We start from the raw sequence: 20,074 nt of genomic DNA on the forward strand, positions 1-20,074 counted from the left end.
TCGAGCCGAAGCTCTGCCCGCGAGAAGCCCAGTTTTGGAGAAAACATCCAGATTTCGTCGCAAAAGATTATTTTAAGAGCTGTAGCGCTGTCTGATCATCTTCTAATCAAGTGAGTGTATAGTACCTTTCATAAACACGATTTAATACATGTATTGTTTGAATGTATTAAGTTTATGTTTTGGGTGAGTGTATAGTTACTTTCTTCTAACACGTAAGTATTAAGTATTTGCTACGAAATACGTGTTATGTGTTTATATATTCTTGTTTATTTGAGCTAAGCGTGGAATGGATGTTTCATATAGGTTTTAAATGAGTTAAACTGTATATGTATGTTATATCTACGAATATGTTGGGTAGAACATGGGTACACGAATTAGTTGGTGTGTGATGACAGATGAGTTTGAGGATGAGACGAAAGACGAACGTTGGTAGCTATGGACTTAGTACCTACACTGGTAGCTATAGATTTAGTACTGTTAGATAAACGTTGGTAGCTATGGACTTAGTACCTACACTGGTAGATATGGATTTAGTACCTGATGGATGAACCATAACAGCTATGGAATTAGTGCTTTACGAAGGAACCTTGGCAGCTATTGTCTTAGTGCCTAATAAAGAATCCAGGCAGCTATTGTCTTAGTGCCTAATACGGAGTGAACGAATAGATGACTCTTAGGGTAGACCCTTAAGAGTAAGGAAAATAATGGGGATGGGTAATTGGAATGATCGTTTGATGATTGAATATATATATATATATATATATATATATATATATATATATATATATATATATATATATATATATAAGATATAATATTATGGGTTCAAAGCCCTATATGCTCACCAGGCTCCCAAGCCTGACCCACTCAGTTTTCTTTGCATTACAGGTAATGGCACAAGAGTATAAGTTGGTGGACTTGACGAGAGATTTTGGATTATAGACCAGTAGTTATAAATAACTGTTGTAAGATCTATTTTATATTGTTTAAGCTTTTGGTCTGTATCGGAACATGACATCCCGAGATTTTGTTATTTAACGAAAATACATTTCTTTAAAGAAATGCTTTGATAAATTCTTATCATATTTTGTTTTGGGAACAAATTCCGCGACTGTTTTTCTATAAAAGATTACTCTGATTTAAAAAAAAGCATAAACAAATCGGTCTTTTCTGACTGTGAAATTGGGGATGTCACACATGAGTATGCCTTGCATACTAGGCCTGAGTTGACTCGGCTGGGTTGACCTAATGGATTTTGCTGATTTTGACCGGACTTGACCATGGGTATTTTGAGTTGTTAATTGAGATTAGGTCCTTGGTTTTGGATAGGTGATCGTTGAGCCGATTTTCGGACTGAGATTTATTCATCTTGCACTCCAACTGAGAGGTGAGTTTTCCTCACTGTATTTATGGGTCGAAGGCACCAATGACGACCCACTAGATTATGTATCTTGGTTTAGGATGTTGCTATGTTGTAGTGATCTGTTAAGATCTGCATGTTTATATGTTTGCTGGTATATGTTTATCTGTTATGCATATGTCGACATATTATGGTTGGGTTGAGCTTGTACTGCTTTGTGCGGTAGCCAACAAACTCGAGAGCAATCCATACATAAGTAGTGGGCTCCGTGGGCAAGCCGGACTTATGTTGTGGGGCCGAGGGCCATGCAGATATGTGGTGAGGGTCCGATAGGCATGCCAGACTCATACAGTGGGCTTAGGGGTAATCCAGTTGTAACATCCCAAAACCAGAATAAAATTTTTCATTTTTAAAACAAGTACTACATGTATAAAAATTGTTCCCAAAGCCATCACAATGTATAAATGTCACATCATCATAGTACAATATCAAAAATGCGGAAAATAACGAGAGAGAATGTTGTGCCATCACGTTGGGCCCTTCCCCTTAGTACCGAAAGTACCTGAAACCATAAACAAAATCTGTAAGCAAATGCTTAGTAAGTTTTCCCTAAAGTATCACATACTAACATACAAATTAATCCTATGCGACAAATCATAGTCTTACATATAATTCTTGCCGAGGGCCAAATCCCGGTCTTCCATACAGTTTCCAGGGGCCAAATCCTGGTCTTTCATGTAACTGCTAGGGGCCAAATTCTGGTCTTTCATACAGGTACCAAGGGCCACATCCTAGTCTTTGATATAAATGCTAGGGGCCAAACCCTGGTCTTTCATACACATATCACACAAATAATCCGTATCCTATAATACAAATAATGGGTCGGCCTTGGTGCCTTCGACCCATTGATACAATGAGAAAACTCACCTCAGTCTGCTGGAAACACAATACGTTCTGCTGCTGAATAGAAAAGTCCTACACTATCACAAACAAATAGCCCTAATCAGAATTAGGTCAAAATCCCAAATCATGGGCCTAAACCCTAAGTCCAAAAATCCTAAAATAAGGGCCTAATTGCCTTTCCTATAATAGGCCTAACTATTCTTGGCCCAAACAAAATAATGGGCTCCAAGGCCCACAAAGGCCCAACTACACCACTTAAGGCCCATTAGCAGAAGTCAAAGGCCCACCTACTCTAAACAAGTCAAAACCCAAAACGAACTAAGGCCCAATGATCCAAAAGTCCAACAAAAGTCCAAAAGCCCACTGGGGCATACGCACGATGTAAACTCAGTACGCTCGGCGTACTCGATCGCCATACAGTACGCGCTGCGTACATATTGGTACGCTTAGTATACTGAGTTGCTCAACAACTTTAGCCATTTGGTGCTTAATCCATGCAACCACTTAATCTAACTTCCATATCTCGGTCATTAAGGGGGTCCTAGGGCATAAATTTGGCAACTTTATGCCTTAGCATGTCTTATGGGGGTCCAACATCCATTTTTTTCATTAAAGCTCACATAAAGGACCTAGATTCATGCATGGTTTTATATCAACCACCAAAATAACATTTTTATGCTTCTAGCACTCCAAAAGGGACTAAGATATAGCATTTCTAGCTTTTGGAGTTACCCAAACTCCCGAAAGAGAACCCATGGACGCAAAATGAGTTTATAAAAAAACCCTAACTCTAACTATCAAAAGGATTAACAAGGTATAAACTTTTTACCTTCAAAAGCTTCTTAAGATGATGTAGATTCAGGATCTTAAAGCTCAAGCACGTCCAAAGTTGAACACCAAGTTCTTCTTCTTGCAAACACACCAAAAAGGGCCACCAAAGTTACTTCCAAGCTCAAAAATCACTCTCAATGGCAAACTAGGGTTTTAAGGACGATAATAGCAATGAAGGCTGATAAGAGTGAGGGTCCAAAGGTCATAAGTGTGTTTAAATAGGGCTCATGCCCTAAAATTAGGGTTTTAACTTTTAGCTATGTACTCCCCGCGTACGTGGCTCAGATTCTCGATTCAACATGCCCATGGACCTCTTTCACAATTATATTTTTATTTCAAGGACTAAAAAGAAAATACCTGGATTCGAGTGTTACACCAGTTTTTTAGTTATGGACCCAGTATATGCTGTTATATGTTTATGTGTGTTGGTACTTTGGGGGAACTTACTAAACTCTGGCTTATAGTTTTTAGTTTACCGTTTCAGGTACTTCTGAGGATCGTGGGAAGCAAAGACGTGATTGTATACAACTTCATGTTTTATGTCACTGGCTCTTGGAAAAACTCTGATTTGGAATAATGCTTTTGAAACAATGACTCTTTTTGTAAACAATGTTGATTAATGGTTGATTTTGAAAATTTTAAATTTCTTTGAATTTTGGAGTGTTACAATAATTGATGTTCCCATTAAGGTCTCATGTTTCATATGGAGAGCTAATTTAGGTCGTATCCCAACTTCATGCGAATTATTGAAAAAAAGGAGTGCATATCAGAGCTTCAACCTATGATTATTGTCTACATTAGGATGAAGAGGTGAATCATGTGTTAATCAAGTGTCCATTTGTAACTGCGGTTTGTGACTGGATCATCAAATGGTGCAATATCTCCATCTACCAACTTGAAAATGTTAGAGATGTAATAAATTTTGCTGCAAATTGGAGAAATAGCCCTAAAAAACAAAATACACTTATTAGCATACTCTACCGTACACTTTGGTAGATTTGAAAGGCGAGGTGTGACATAATCTTTAACAATCTCCGTATCTCTCCGACACAAGTGGCTGAAAACATAATATATATGGCTTTCTGGTGGATCAAACACAAGAGGGCAAATTGCTCGTATAAATGGGTTGAGTGGTGTATTTGTCATTTTATTTGCTTATAAAGACTTTGTATCTTGCTGCGCACCGCCTGTCTAGCTTTTTGCTAAGCGTGGTTTTGGTGGCTCTTTATTATATATATTTGCCGGTTCTATATATATATATATATATATATATATATATATATATATATATATATATATATATATATATATATATATATATGGTTAGGTTATTTTGTTTTCACTATCTATTGTGTGCCCGTATGACTGATTCTGGACCAATCATTTTAGTTATTTTAAGAAAGTAATTAATGCATATTACATGTTGAAGATATAATAGGTATTAATTACATCTTCAGCATTTAATATGCATTAATTACTTTCTTAAATTAACTAAAATGATTGGTCCAGAATCAATCATACGGACACACAATAGATAGTGAAAACATTTGAACCTAACTCTCTCTATCTCTCTCTCTCTCTCTCTCTCTATATATATATATATATATATATATATATATATATATATATATATATATATATATATATATAAAACATTAATTGTACTTGATGATGTTAATGGTTGTCGTAGATAATGATCCATTTAGTGATAAAAGAAGTTCTAGGGAGAAAATTATAAAATAGTATGTAAATAAAGGACCATGAATGTAAAATAGTATGTAAACATTAAACGTAGTTTGATTTTAATACTACAGAGATTAGAGGGTGTGTATTTACAAATACCAATGTTTAAATAATGATGGGATAATGGAATTCCCACCTAACCGTATTCTCATCTGTGTCATCTCTGTATATAAGAAGCCTCTGCTGGGTATTCAGTAAAACATAAAACACACACAACAATACACAGGAAGATGAAAACAGTAGTTGTGAACTGTGAAAGCAAGCCACATGTGGTGTTCATACCGTTTCCAGCACAAAGCCACATCAAGTGTATGCTTAAACTAGCAAGGCTACTGCATCACAAGGGCCTCCACATAACCTTCGTCAACACAGTATTTAACCACAAGCGGTTACTCAACTCCGGTGGACCAGACTGCCTCGATGGTGCACCAGGGTTCCAGTTCGAAACCATTCCTGATGGTCTTCCTTATGACCCTGATAACAGCAACGTGGATGTCCCTCAAGACATAGGTGAACTCTGTAATTCTATTCTAACCAACTGTTTGGCTCCCTTTCTTGACCTTGTGGTGAGGTTAGATAGTCCGGTTACTTGTATTATATCGGATGGGCTCATGCCTTTCACCATTGATGCTGCTGAGAAGCTTAGGATCCCAATCATGCATTTCTGGACCGTTGCTGCTTGTGCTTTCATGGCGTTTCGTGAAGGTCCGAATCTAGTTGAAAAAGGAGTTATCCCACTTAAAGGTTTGTCTATTTACTCCTCTATTAATTCTAAGAACTTAACTACTAACAAGAATTTATATGATGTATAAAGCAGTATAAAGCATATATAAATATTTAAGTTGAATAATTTCTGTTCTTAAGAAAGATCGGCCACCAAATCTGTAAAGCAGTATAAAACATCTATAAGTTTGTAGTTGTGTATGATTGTGGAATTAGTTGTGATGCTCATGAGTTTATTCAAAAAAATAAACAAACATGAAGATCTAACATGTAGAAAATTCAAAATTTATAAGGAAAAAAAATATTTAATTATTTAAATTAAAATGTTTATTTATTTTTAAAATTTAAACTAATAATTTAAATAAATAAATAACTAAAATAATTGAATTCAATTTAAAATTTTAAAAATATTAAGAAAATTTGCATTAAACAACCGAATATACATCTAGGATCACAAGAGAAAACCTCAAACAAGGCAATTTTATTAACCCGAAAACCACGTTTAATTGGATATATATATATATATATATATATATATATATATATATATATATATATATATATATATATATATATATATATATATATATATATATATATATATATATGCTGTTCAATTCAAACAAATTCTTTTTAATAAATGAAAGTTTTTTTTGCCACATGTCATCTTCTCATTCATTTTGACACTTCTCATTTTGTGAGAATATTAAAAATTTTATTTTCCACTTGTCATTTTTTAGGGATTTCCAATTTTTTAAAATAAAATTCCATAAATTTGTATTGAGTTCTATAAGAAAATAAAATCATCCTATTAATTTGGTAATAAATTCTCATAAATATTTAGAATGATTTAGTTTCTTTTGTAAATTTTCAGAAAATTACATTATGCTATGTAACATAAAGTATTACATTATAAAATATTTCATATTTATGTATTGGTATTAAAATTTTATTTTTAATAAACCCGTGTAATACACGGGTCTTACACCTAGTATTGAATGAAGATATGCAAAATTCTCGCATATATTTTATTAATAAAAGAAAAATAAATACATTAATATTTAATTTTTTTATTTAAATAAATATAACTATTGGCATAGATCAAAAACATTTCAGGTTTTTTATTATAAAATTTAATTACATTATGATTAATTTCGGCAGAAAAGGCTGGATTTATTAGAAGTATATGTAGCGATAAACATTTGTAATCAGAAATTTTAGTTACTTAATTACATGAAATTTTCTCTTTCGAAAAATAATTACATGAAAGTTTGCGACCTATAATCATATTGCAAAGTGTTGAATAAGATTTACCATGAAGAATTAAAGGTGTTCGTTTGGATGGATCGGTTTCATACAATCCAATCAAGTGAATCAAAATCGATTTCAGTTTTCAAAACAACGATCCAAATAATTCAAAGTAAATTCAATTCCAATCCGATTCGATCCAATTACAATTCGGTTGGATTGATTTTTAAAAATTAAAACATTTAAAAACAATATATAATATTATAATATTACTGAATTTATACAAGAAGCAAAAACAAATTAGTTAGTTACGATTTGAAATTTATAAACAACTATTAAGAAGTTATATTATATTTTAATATTTTATAGATAAATTTTTTTTAAAAGTAAAAACATATTAATATATTTTATTAGATGAAACTTTTTGAACCTATTTCAAAATAATAATTAGGTTTTGTAGAAACCCAATCCAAAAATTCCAAAAATTCCAAACCAAATAGTCTAATCCGAATTATCCAAATAGACAATTCGGTTTTATCCAAATACTGATAATTGTGTTTATAAAAAATTTCATAATGAAATCCTCTTTAATAAATGAAAGTTTTTTTTGCCACATGTCATCTTCTCATTCATTTTGACACTTGTCATTTTGTGAGAATATTAAAAATTTTATTTTCCACTTGTCATTTTTTAGGGATTTCCAATTTTTTAAAATAAAATTCTATAAATTTGTAATGAGTTCTATAAGAAAATAAAATCATCCTATTAATTTGGTAATAAATTCTCATAAATATTTCGAATGATTTAGTTTCTTTTGTAAATTTTCAGAAAATTACATTATGCTATGTAACATAAAGTATTACATTATAAAATATTTCATATTTATGTATCGGTATTAAAATTTTATTTTTAATAAACCCGCGTAATACACGGGTCTTACACCTAGTGTTTTAATATGTAAAACAATCTATATTCAAATCATTTCAGACGAAAAAAAAAGACTTTGTTAATATAAATCGTATAAGTTTAAATACATTTGTTTTAGATGTAAAAATTAATGAGCTTTGGCATAATTAAAAATCATAATGTCAACTTATAATTTTACATCAAAATAATCATATACTTGAATTTTCACGATCTAGAAATCAGTCAAACCAGTCAACTTTGGACACTAACATTTGTTTTTTAATGAAAACTCGAACGAATTTAGATCTTGAAAATACATTTATTAACTTAAAAAATATACACCATATAAAAGTGCCGTGGTATTGTATTAAACTAGGTGTCCATTATAATATTAGGTTAAAATCCATAGAAACTATGGAACCCATTTATTTTGAATACGAACTTCAATCTTATTTCCTTGAATTATATATATATATATATATATATATATATATATATATATATATATATATATATATATATATATATATATATATATATATATAACCCACGAAAACCACGGTCAGTATATTTAAAATTTCTATATAAATAAAAAAATAATAAATGAAAAAAAAACCAAGATATTGTCGATTGTAAGTAATTATGAATTAATTTGTTAAACAAAATAAACATAATAATATTATTAGGATAAGATTTTGTATATTCAAAAGTTGAATTGAATTTGATTTGTCACCAAATATGAAAATAATAAAAATCATAGAAAAATGTCACGTATCAAATAGACATTCTAAAATACTGACACGTGTCATTTTTAGGTTTTATTTATTACAATATATATATATATATATATATATATATATATATATATATATATATATATATATATATATATATATATATATATATATATATATATATATATATATATATATATATAGGTTTAGGTTCATTTGAGACCATTCTAATTTTGTGAGACCGTGAGACCAAATCTAAAAATAATTTTAAAATCCAAAATAAATGGAAAAATCCAAAAATTCTTTTTTTAAATGTTATTTTCGGAACATGAATTAACTAAAAAAAAATAAAAAAAAAATAAACAAATGCGTCTCACGGTCTCACAAAATATAAGTGGTCTCAAATGAACCTAACCCTATATATATATATATATATATATATATATATATATATATATATATATATATATATATATATATATATATATATATATATATATATATATATATATATATATATATATATATATATATATATATGGAAGAGTTATATGTAAAACAAAAAACCCAAAAAATGCATAAAAATGCATAAAACAAATACCTAGAGATCACAAATCTTTTTTTGTTTTTTATTTTATATTCTTAAAAATCGCAGGTTTTTTTTATAAATTCGCTGAAAAAAAATTAAAAAATCAATTTTTTTATATTTATATTTTATTTTATTATTATTTTATTTATTGGTTTTTTTTTTCAAAAAAAAAATTCGGCAAAAATTATATAAAAAGTTGCGATTTTTAAGAATATAAAGTCAAAAAAAAATTGTGATCTCTAAGTATTTTTTTCATGCATTTTTATGATTTTTAGGTTTTTTTTAGAGTTTTTTGTTTTCCATAGAACCTAAACCTATATATATATATTGGTTATAATGTGGATGGTAAATATTGTGTGGATGTAGGAATGATGACCAAGAGTTTAAAATAAATATTTTAATAGAATACATATTCTGATTGAATACAAATTATGACAAAATACATATTCTGATTGAATGAACATGTTGAAGAATAACAAAATTTTAAACCATGAGTTGAAGATTGTTCATTCTTAAAGAATAAGCATTTATTATTAACATCATTGAAGAATCTAAGGTCCAAAAGTTAACAAAAAAACAATTTTTACTGTCACATTCTATAAGACGTTCGCCCAAATTTAGTTTTTTTTTTAATAAATTATTCGCTACAAATCGATTTAATACAAGCTTTATAGTAAGTCATTTTTAAAAAAAATCTTCATTCTATTAGAATAAAATGTCATTCATGAAAGAATCTTCATTCACATTCTTGTTTCATGATGTTATATTTTGACATTTTGGTGTGGTGAATATCAATTGTCAATAGTTTCTTAATTTCCATCCACCATTGTTGTAAACAACTTTGCTACATTTCTGAGTGGTCCTGAAGCAAAACACATATAAATAATGAAGTTCAAAAATATAAATACATACAACTTGTGACCTCATGGACCAATTGTCCATTTATACAAATATAATAAGGATTAATGGAAACGAACTGATTTTGTGGAATCGAGAACTTACTTGGGAGAAATCGATGGTGGCTAAGAGAATAGGGTCGGCTGAATCGATAAAGCACACAGTCAAATTGAGTCCCATTCTTTACGTGACGATAATTAAATCTCTTCCTCCCAGTGCTATCGCCTCTACTTCTATCTGGTTCTCGATTTCCTACATCAAAGTCTAAATATTTATGGCCTCGATCCGATGATGATTCAAATGTTGTATAGCCAAATCATGACTTTTGCTCTTTTGTTGAATTAAACCAAATCAAGCCTTTTGGAACGAGAGAAAGAGTGAGTCAGAGAGAGAACGAGGATGAAGGTGGGTTCTTGAGTCACTTATGGGGCCTAAGGTCTACGAAGGGTTGCGGCGCTCCAATCGTGTGTGTGTGTATATATATATATATATATATATATATATATATAATTGAAAGATATATTTAATTATTAATTACATAAAAGTTACAAATAAAATTAAATATCCACAAACAAATTACGTGAGTTATAGTTGGTATGTAATTCTGATTATTTTGGATTGGTTAAAATCATTAATAGTTTAAACAAGTCTTCATATTGTTATAAAAATTAGATTTTTAAATTTTAGAGTAAATATTTTGGCATTCTGTAGTTAATTTTAACTAACTTGCTATAAATAAATAGTTTATTTTATAGTAAAAGAAAAATGAAGAGCACCAAAAGACTAACACATGACATGTAATAAATACGATTGGTGTATTAGACTGACACATTATGGGTGTGTTTGACACGGAGCTTTTGGAAACGTTTGAGAGCTTATAGATTTTAGCTTTTGATAAAACGCTCTAGTTTAAACAAAAAGCTTCGTTTGGTAGTACGAGCGTTTAGCTTTTAGTTTTAACAAAACGCTCCGATTCTAAAAGCTACTTCATGTAGCGTTTAACAAAACGCTCCTAAGATTTTGAAATCAATTTTCATAATTAACCTTAAAAATATATTTATATATTTATTTATTTTTAATATATTGTCTTTTTATGTAATTTTATATATTTGAAAAACTTCCAGCTACTTTTACCAAACAATAATATAACAAATAAAAGCTACAGCTTCCCGCTACCAGCTACCTGCTACACGCTACCCGCTTCCAGCTAACAATTACTTTTGCCAAACACGCCCTATATCCTAAAACTATTTGTTTATTATATAGAATAGAATAGATATACCTCCTAGTAATGACAAATAGAATTTATTATAGATTTCCTTGAAGAAATAGATGTTACTAGTAATGTAAGCTCTCTCTCTCTCTCTCTCTCTCTCTATATATATATATATATATATATATATATATATATATATATTTGTCAAAATAGTAAAATGAATAATTACATGATTAAAAGAAACATAATTCAAAAAAGATAATCTTGAGAATATGTATAGATGATTTTGTTATTATTCATTGAAATTGAATGAAAAATAAATTTTTGTTTGATTTACCAAAAAATGAATCATATAAATATTTTTTCGCAAATTTGTTCTTGTGAATCATATTATTTTTGATTTATCTAATGATTAATTTTATAGGATCGTTAAAATTACAGGCATATAAAATCTTCTTATCTTTTTATCAAAAATACTCTTCTTATTTGATCTTAACATATATATATATATATATATATATATATATATATATATATATATATATATATATAATTTGTTAATAAAACTTTCATAGTTAAGTTATTTAATGTAAAATGTATTTATTTTTTATATGTTTATTCACATGTAAAGTAGCAATAATAGTTAACATCAAAATGTAAATTCCAGTAATTATTCACATATATGTAAGTATTTCTTTTATATTAATTATCTGACTCTATGCTATTCACATATGGAATTTAATTAAGGGATAATGACTTGAAAGGGTAACGAACTTTCGACTTTTGTCACATTTAGTCACTAAACTTTTTTTCGTTATCTATTTGCCATTGAACTATTGAAACTGTTCACATTTTACCCTTATGACCGGCTGTTGCCGGTCATAAGGGTAAAATGTGAACAGTTTCAATAGTTCAATGGCAAATAGATAACGAAAAAAAGTTTAATGACTAAATATGAACAAAATCGAAAGTTCGTTTCCCTCTAAAAAGTTCAATGACTAAATGTGAACAAACTTTCTCTTGTATTATGTTTTAGCAAATTATTTATTTTTGTTAAATTGTAGCAACATTTGTTGATGAAGAAATCTATGAAATAAAAAAAAAAAAAAAAAAAAAAAAAAAAAAACAGAACCCTGAAAATATATTTAAAAAAAAACAAAAAACCAAAACCGAAATAAAAAACCAATGGTTTGACATTTTCCAAAATAAAAAATCAAAATTTCCAATCTGATTTTGGTTTTACAAAAAAATGAACCATTCTCACTGATGTGAATTATGACCATTAGTTTGGCATGCGAAATTTGTGACATCCCATGAATATGTAGTTACAACATCGTCTGAACTCGTAATTCATAGTAAGGGGTTAGAGTATCATCGCATGAATACGTAGTTACAACATCGCTTGAACTCATAATTCATCACCTACAGGTTATGAGCCTGCTGGTGTTTCCACTGAGTTGTCTAGAATAGTCTGTGGTCGCCATCTATACTCTGATAGATGACTACATCGCCACATTGTTGGTTAAGGTTATGGTATCTCCTTTCATCCTACATCACATATTCATCATCATCGATTTACCTAATTATCATCACCTTTCTATCATCTCCTATCTCTCATCATTTTATTTCATCACACACCAACTATTTCATCTACCCATGTTTCATCCGCAACATATTTGTAGATATAAAATAAATATATCGTTTAAATCTTTTAAGACATGTATAAAATCGTTCATCCAGCATAGACAGCAAGTATTCAAATAATATGCACACATAGCACGTAATTTATATAAAATACTTCATATCTATGTGTAGGATGAAAATAACTATATATACCATAAAAATACCATAAATGCTTCCTAACTTCGAACCCCAAGGTTTACTCTACTAAAGCTTCATATTCTCGGCTCTCTGGACCTAGAAGGGTCCAGATCTATCACACCAAAAAGCTCAAGATAGCTCTTCCTTTCACTCTACACACTCAAGCTCGCTAGGGTTCTCACTTATGGGAAAGGTAGTCGCAATTGAAGGTCATAAGTGCCTTTAAATATGGCTCGAGCCCAAAGATTTAGGGTTTCTGCCAACAACACGGACTCGTCGAGTCGCCTCACCGACTCGTCGAGGCCATTCATTAATCCGAGTCATCAGTCGTGACCTTACTCGACGAGTTGAGGCGTCAACTCGTCGAGTCTCTCTTCTTAACTCAAAAGAAAAATACTTAAATTATGATACCTGGAAATCCGGATGTTACATTTTGTTTTTTTATTTTATAGATTTCCTCATCAACAAATGTTGCTACAATTAAACAAAAATAAATAATTTGCTAAAACACAATACAATAGGAAGTTTGTTCACATTTAGTCATTGAACTTTTTAGAGGGAAACGAACTTTCGATTTTGTTCATATTTAGTCACTAAACTTTTTTTCGTTGTCTATTTGCCACTAAACTATTGAAACTGTTCATATTTTACCCTTATGACCGGCAATAGCCGGTCATAAGGGTAAAATATGAACAGTTTCAATAGTTTAGTGGCAAATAGACAACGAAAAAAAGTTTAGTGACTAAATGTGACAAAAGTCGAAAGTTTGTTACCCTTTCAAGTCATTATCCCTTTAATTAACTAACATATCAGTTTGAGTAAACTTATTGTTAAATATGAGTAATTTTGCTTGTGAATAATAAAAATTGAAATAAAAATACAAATAAAGTGAGTACAAAGTTCAAGGTTATGATTATCAAGGTCTAAGGAGACATATCTTTTAACATAAATCAAGGTTACGAGTAACATTGTCTAAGAAAACATATATATAATTTTTCCTAAAATGCCCTTGAAATGTTTTAATCGTGTCCATCTTGCATAAGCTATAATTTTATACTTTTTGCTCTTGATATTTTTATCTGACAAATAAGAATTAAAATTGTTTATGTGGTTCCTTATTTCCTTAAAGTATAAACTAATGTTGTACTCAATCCATGAACTGAATTTGGATCATTTTTCTGGAAAGTTCAATATTAAATTACTTATTAGTTAATTATCATAATTACTTAACCGTGATAATTTTTTAGATGAAAGTTGCTTCACAAATGGGTATCTTGACACCTTAATAGATTGGATTCCGGGAATGGAAGGATTTTGTTTAAAGGATTTTCCAAGTTACGTACGAACCATAGACCCAAATGAATCGGGCTATAACATTGTTATAAAGTCTGCTGAGACAACTCGGAAGGCTTCACATATAATCCTCCACACGTTTGAAGAGTTGGAGTCCACTATCATTAAAGCCCTCAAAGATTACTTTCCTAATCTCTACACGGTTGGGCCATTGCAATTACTTCTGAATAAGACGGAAAATGACGAAGAAACAAAAAATCTTGATATTAAAAGCTATAGTCTGTGGAAGGAAGAACCTGAATGTATTAAATGGCTAGAAATGAGGGAACCAAATTCAGTGATTTATGTAAATTTTGGAAGCATAACAGTCATGTCGTTACAAGAATTGCTAGAATTTGGTTGGGGTCTTGCTAATAGTAATCATTATTTTATTTGGATCATAAGACCCGATTTGGTTATAGGAGAGTCTGCTATTTTGCCTGTAGAATTCAAAGAGGTGATTGAAAAGAGAGGCTTTATCGCAAGCTGGTGTCCACAAGAAGAAGTTTTAAACCACCCTTCGGTTGGTGGGTTCTTGACACACTGTGGGTGGGGTTCAATCATTGAAAGCTTATCGGCTGGTGTCCCTATGATATGTTGGCCTTTTTACGGGGACCAACTTACTAATTGTAGGCAAATGTGCAAGGAATGGGATGTTGGCATGGAGATTGGGAGTAATGTAAAGAGGGATAACGTTGAGAAGCTCGTGAGAAAATTGATGGGAGGAATTGAAGGGAAACGAATCAGGAACAAGGCTATGGAATGGAAGAGAATAACAGAAATTGCAACGAGTCCGAAAGGTTCATCTTTATTGGATATTGAAAAACTTGTTGATGACATTAATGCGTTTTCAAGAAATTAGATTTGCTTTCCTATGTTGTATTTTTTTTAATCTAGATCCTTGATAGAGTCGTGCTTAATTTATGGTGTTTCTTCAATAATTTGTTTCTTCTCATAACATAAGCAATAATAAGAGCATTGTTGTAAGATGAACAACACAAATTCTATTTATTGATGGGTTTATAAATTATTTCTTAAATAGCAAACCACTAATACAATTATTGACAAAATAACTCACGTCTCAATAAACTAACCATCAACTTATCAATAACACATCATAAAAAAATTGAAATTTGTCTTAGTTACATGGTATTCAAAACATCTCGATAAATTTCATGCTCAAAAAAGTTTGGCTTATGCTCCACAAGGTTCTTTACTCAACCTTTGTAAACAGGGCGGAGCCAGGATTTAAGAATAGAAAGGCTGAAAGTCTCACGTCACAATAATGTATTAAAATATAATGTTATAACCGCATAGGGTAATGATCTAAAATTTTAAAAGATAAAAATCACTAAGAATTAAAAATTTGGTATAGTCCAAATTTAATATATAATTGTCTAATCTGATCAAGTTGGTTAAGATTGAAGGTCGTTTTCTTCGATTACGAATCAAAGAATATAATTTTACCTCTTTTAAATCTGACATATCATTTTTTCAGGTTCAATAGGGTCTTCTATGTTAATATTCTTATAAGGGTATGAATGTATATTATAAACATCTTCTTTAGTATTATCACTAATCACATGCAATTATGGGTCACATATATCTATTCGTTTGAATAAAGAATTGATGGTTCTTTTCTTACTTATATTTTACCCTATAAATTTATAGTTATAATAAAATGAATTATCAAACCTTCAATACTGTATCTACTTATGAATAGATAATATTATCAATTACAAATTACTAGAAAAACAAAATGTAATAAAAATTAAAAAGTTACCTAATTAATTAGCGTAGCATAAGTAGTAGCACATGCAAGAAATTGATCTTCAAAGTGAGTAGAAAAAGCAAGAAAGTTATCTTCAAAGTGAGTAGACGAAAAAGCAAGAAATTGATCTTCAAAGTCGAACTCAGTCGTTTAATTAAAAAGGAGGTATGTCATATGTGATATGTGTTTTTGTGCTAGGTTTAATAATAAATATTGAATTCCATTCACAGTGTACCTGATTATGCCAATTAAATTAAAGTGGGGTATTACTTGGGCTTTGGGCTTTTAACCTAGGTTCCGTGGTTCTAGTTATTAGAATTACACTGTAAAAGAATTAAAAGGCTAACCGACATACATTTTATATTATATAGAACTTTTTTTTAATTAAATGGTAGACCTTAACTATATATATATATATATATATATATATATATATATATATATATATATATATATATATATATATATATATATATCAATGAATATTTATATTGGAAGGGGCTAGACACCCGGCAGCCTCTCCATTCCCTCCGCCACTGTTTGTAAACCTTGAGTTCAACCTCCGGTGGCTAGGGTCCTATAGCTCAGGGGTTAAACAAATTTTTTAGGAGGCGCACTACTTAGAAAAAACTCATTTTCGACGGTAGTTTTCATTAAAAATCTGTCATTAAAAGGTTTTATTGACAGATCTACATTGAATTTATACTTATGAGACCTTGTGACAAATTTCCAATGGATTTGTGATTGATTTCCAATGAATATTTGACAGATTTACTATTTCTTTACATTTTTAGGACGAAATAAGGTAATTGACACACTCAGAAACAATTATGTCTGCCGGTGGGTCCTAGGGTAGAATAGTACAATCAATTAAAATTAACATATGGAATATAATATGATGTGTGATGCCAATTTGAATCTACGTAGTAGATTTATTAGAGGAAAAAAAAGTGATTGTTTACTACAAAAGTGAATGTAACGTTAACCATTATTCTTGCGATCATATTCAAAATAATGGTTGGAAAATAATTGAAGTGGTTTGTTACTTTGTGTTGACCACTTAAAAGCTTTTTTAAACAATTACAAGGATTATTTTAAACGAAACTGTTGGGCATCTAGTTTCTAGAAAACTTCACTATTTGATTAGCAAGTTTCTCCGTATCCAGAGAAGATGAGCCATTGAACCCAGTCGCACTTTCTGCCATTTTCTTCCACTCCAAAGCTTTCTTCCTCATTCGTTTTCCCTCACCTCCCTCCATTAACTCCCTCACAAGCTTCTCCACTTCATCCCTAGTCAAGTTCCTGCTAATCTCCATGCCAACCTCCCATTCCTTGCACATTTGCCTACAATTCGTCTGCTGATCCCCAGAAACCGGCCAACATATCATTGGAACACCAGTCGACAAGCTCTCAATGATCGAACCCCACCCACCATGAGTCAAAAACCCACCAACAGATGGGTGGTTCAACACCTCTTCTTGTGAACACCAGCTTGCTACAAAGCCTTTACCCTTCATCGCCTCCTTGAGTTCTTGAGGCAACACCACAGGCTCCCCATCAACCAAATCAGTCCGTATAATCCAAAGAAACTCACGTCCACTGTTAACAAGTCCCCATCCAAATTCTAGTAAATCTTGTAAAGACATTACTACTAAACTTCCAAAGTTTACATACACCACGGAGTTCTGTTCCTTCGACTGGAGCCACTGGACACACTCCGGTTCTTCCTTCCATAAACTATAGCCATTGCAAATCGACGACTTGTTGGTTTCTTTTTCTGTAATCTGATTCAGAAGTAATTCCAGAGGCCCGACAGAGTAGACATTAGGAAAAATAGATTTAAGCTCTTTGACGAGGCTCGCTTCTAGTTCCTTGAATGTATGGATGATCATATGCGAAACTTTATCAGCCGCTTGAGCGGTTTTCAGGAGGAATTTAAACATAGGACTAGTGGGATCTGTGGATCGTGTAAACTCAGGTAGTTCCTTTAAACGGATTCCTTCCATTCCAGGAATCCAATCTATTTCCATGTCAAGATAACCATTCGTCAAATAACTTTCATCTGTAAAAAAAGTTCAAGATTGATTAATTAGGTAACCAAGCTGGCCACCCTCTTGAATGAATATATTAAGAAAAAGGTGAAAAGACTGATGGATCTAACCTTTAAGTGGGACAAGTCCTTTCTCCATTAGAACTTTTACCTGGTAAAACCCCATGAACCCACTGGCAGCCATGGTCCAGAAAAGGATGATGGGGATGTTAAGCTTTTCAGCAGCATGAATAGCATTTGTGTAAGTCATGAACCCATCGCAAATAATACAGGTGACTGGAATATCCAGCTCGGATACAAGATGAAGAAAAGAATCAAAGAAATTGGTTCCAAGGTAGTTCCAGAGCTGAGCTTTGGTTTGGGTATGTTCAATTTCAATACCACGATCATCTGTAGTGGTAGAAGGGGTACCATCTGGAACCGTTTTGAATTGAAAACCTGGAGCTTCATCGGCCCAGCGAGTGCCACCGGAGTTTACGAGGCGCTTGTGGTCGGACTGAGTGTTGATGAAGGTTACGTGGATGCCCTTGTGGTGAAGAAGTCTGGCTAGTTTGAGCATACATTTGATGTGGCTTTGTGCTGGACAAGGTATGAACACCACATGAGGCTGTTTCTGCTCGATTATGGCCGCTGCATCCATCTCTCTCTCTCTCTCTGTATTACTATTACATCGTCGATCGAGTTCTTTTTTTTTTTTTTTTTTTATATGTTAAATTAAAAGTCCCAAGTTGTTGTAAAAATCGATCGTTATGTTCCGTAGTATTGTTTGTGCCCCACTACCATCCTTGGAAATGACATGTTATTTTTTATTGGTCAATATTTGTCTTTTTACAATTTTTTTATTTATATTCTTAAACAAAATTTAACAAGTGCGTGATGACATAAGCATTGACGAAATTAATAAACATAAATTATTATTATTTCACTAAGTTGATCATTACGGTGTCTAGAGCTACGAGTATTTTATATATATATATATATATATATATATATATATATATATATATATATATATATATATATATATATATATATATATATATATATATATTATTTTGAAATGACAACTCACATGCCTTTTGATTTACTTCTAAACTACTTTTATAGAACGGAACCGTACATACACGATAATCTACCTTTTTTTTATAGAACGGAACCGTACATACACGATAATCTACCTTTTAAATTACATTGGGCATGTTTGACATGAAATCTTTGAAAGTCTTTGGGAACTTCTAACTTTTAGTTTTTGACAAAACGTTTTAGTTTAAACAAAAACTTTGTTTGATAGTACGAGCGTTTAGCTTTTAGTTTAAACAAAACGCTCAAAATCTAAAAGCTACTTCATGTAGCGTTTAACAAAACGCTACTGAGCTTTTGAAATCAATTTCCATAATTACCCTTAAAATATATTTATATATTTATTTATTTTTAATCAATTATCATTTTATGTAATTTTATATATTTCAAAAGCTTCAAGCTATTTTTCACAAACACTCATATAACAAATAAAAACTACAGCTTCTCGCTACCAGCTACCCGCTACACACTACCCGCTATCTGCTTCCAACTAACAGCTATTTTTGTCAGACATGCCCATTGTGTCTCAAACGGATTAAAACTTTTAACCTTAAGAAATAATTTAAACTCTAATCTACTTTTAAACTCTTAGACGACGAGATTTTTTGGCGTCTTTATCAATTCTTTTGTTTGATTAAAAGACTACATGTACAACCTAATTAAATATTTGAGTCAATTTTTATAAAGCTATAATTAAAGTAGATAAAATAAAATATAAGACTTAAAGTTTGAGTCAAATATTATATTTTTATCTTGATAACATTAATTCTTATTTCTAATCAATATTAAAGTCATATTTAGCAGACTAAGGTGCTGTTTGTTTTTCCGAAGCAAAAATTCTAAAAAGTCTGCGGACCACCTCTGTAAACC

General features: G+C 30.8%; 2 protein-coding genes across 2 annotated transcripts; one reads left to right on the forward strand and one right to left on the reverse strand.

Moving 5' to 3' along the window:
- Window positions 1-5,023: 5,023 nt before the first annotated feature.
- On the forward strand, window positions 5,024-15,316 carry LOC145080658 (UDP-glycosyltransferase 85C1-like). Its single transcript, XM_079023187.1, has 2 exons — window positions 5,024-5,581; window positions 14,219-15,316. The coding sequence occupies exons 1-2, from the start codon at window positions 5,068-5,070 to the stop codon at window positions 15,163-15,165; spliced, it is 1,461 nt and encodes a 486-aa protein (XP_078879313.1). The 5' UTR covers window positions 5,024-5,067; the 3' UTR covers window positions 15,166-15,316.
- Window positions 15,317-16,970: 1,654 nt separating this feature from the next.
- LOC145080691 (UDP-glycosyltransferase 85C1-like) lies at window positions 16,971-18,848 on the reverse strand. The gene is made up of 2 exons (XM_079023189.1): window positions 18,236-18,848; window positions 16,971-18,136 (listed from the first exon to the last, which is right to left on the reverse strand). Exons 1-2 carry the CDS (start codon window positions 18,762-18,764, stop codon window positions 17,190-17,192), a joined length of 1,476 nt encoding a protein of 491 aa, XP_078879315.1. The 5' UTR covers window positions 18,765-18,848; the 3' UTR covers window positions 16,971-17,189.
- Between the last annotated feature and the right edge of the window lie 1,226 nt (window positions 18,849-20,074).

This window comes from Lactuca serriola, chromosome 1, assembly GCF_051521515.1.
Source record: "Lactuca serriola cultivar US96UC23 chromosome 1, Lser_US96UC23_V15, whole genome shotgun sequence".
Taxonomy (NCBI): domain Eukaryota; kingdom Viridiplantae; phylum Streptophyta; class Magnoliopsida; order Asterales; family Asteraceae; genus Lactuca; species Lactuca serriola.

What these genes read in the sequence shown, in the direction of transcription:
- LOC145080658 (XM_079023187.1), top strand. Translation starts at nt 5,068, where the DNA reads ATGAAAACAGTAGTTGTGAACTGTGAAAGCAAGCCACATGTGGTGTTC. An exon ending in AGGAGTTATCCCACTTAAAG is followed by an intron (nt 5,582 to 14,218) that starts GTTTGTCTATTT and finishes ATAATTTTTTAG; the next exon opens with ATGAAAGTTGCTTCACAAAT.
- LOC145080691 (XM_079023189.1), bottom strand. Translation starts at nt 18,764, where the DNA reads ATGGATGCAGCGGCCATAATCGAGCAGAAACAGCCTCATGTGGTGTTC. An exon ending in AGGACTTGTCCCACTTAAAG is followed by an intron (nt 18,137 to 18,235) that starts GTTAGATCCATC and finishes CTTTTTTTACAG; the next exon opens with ATGAAAGTTATTTGACGAAT.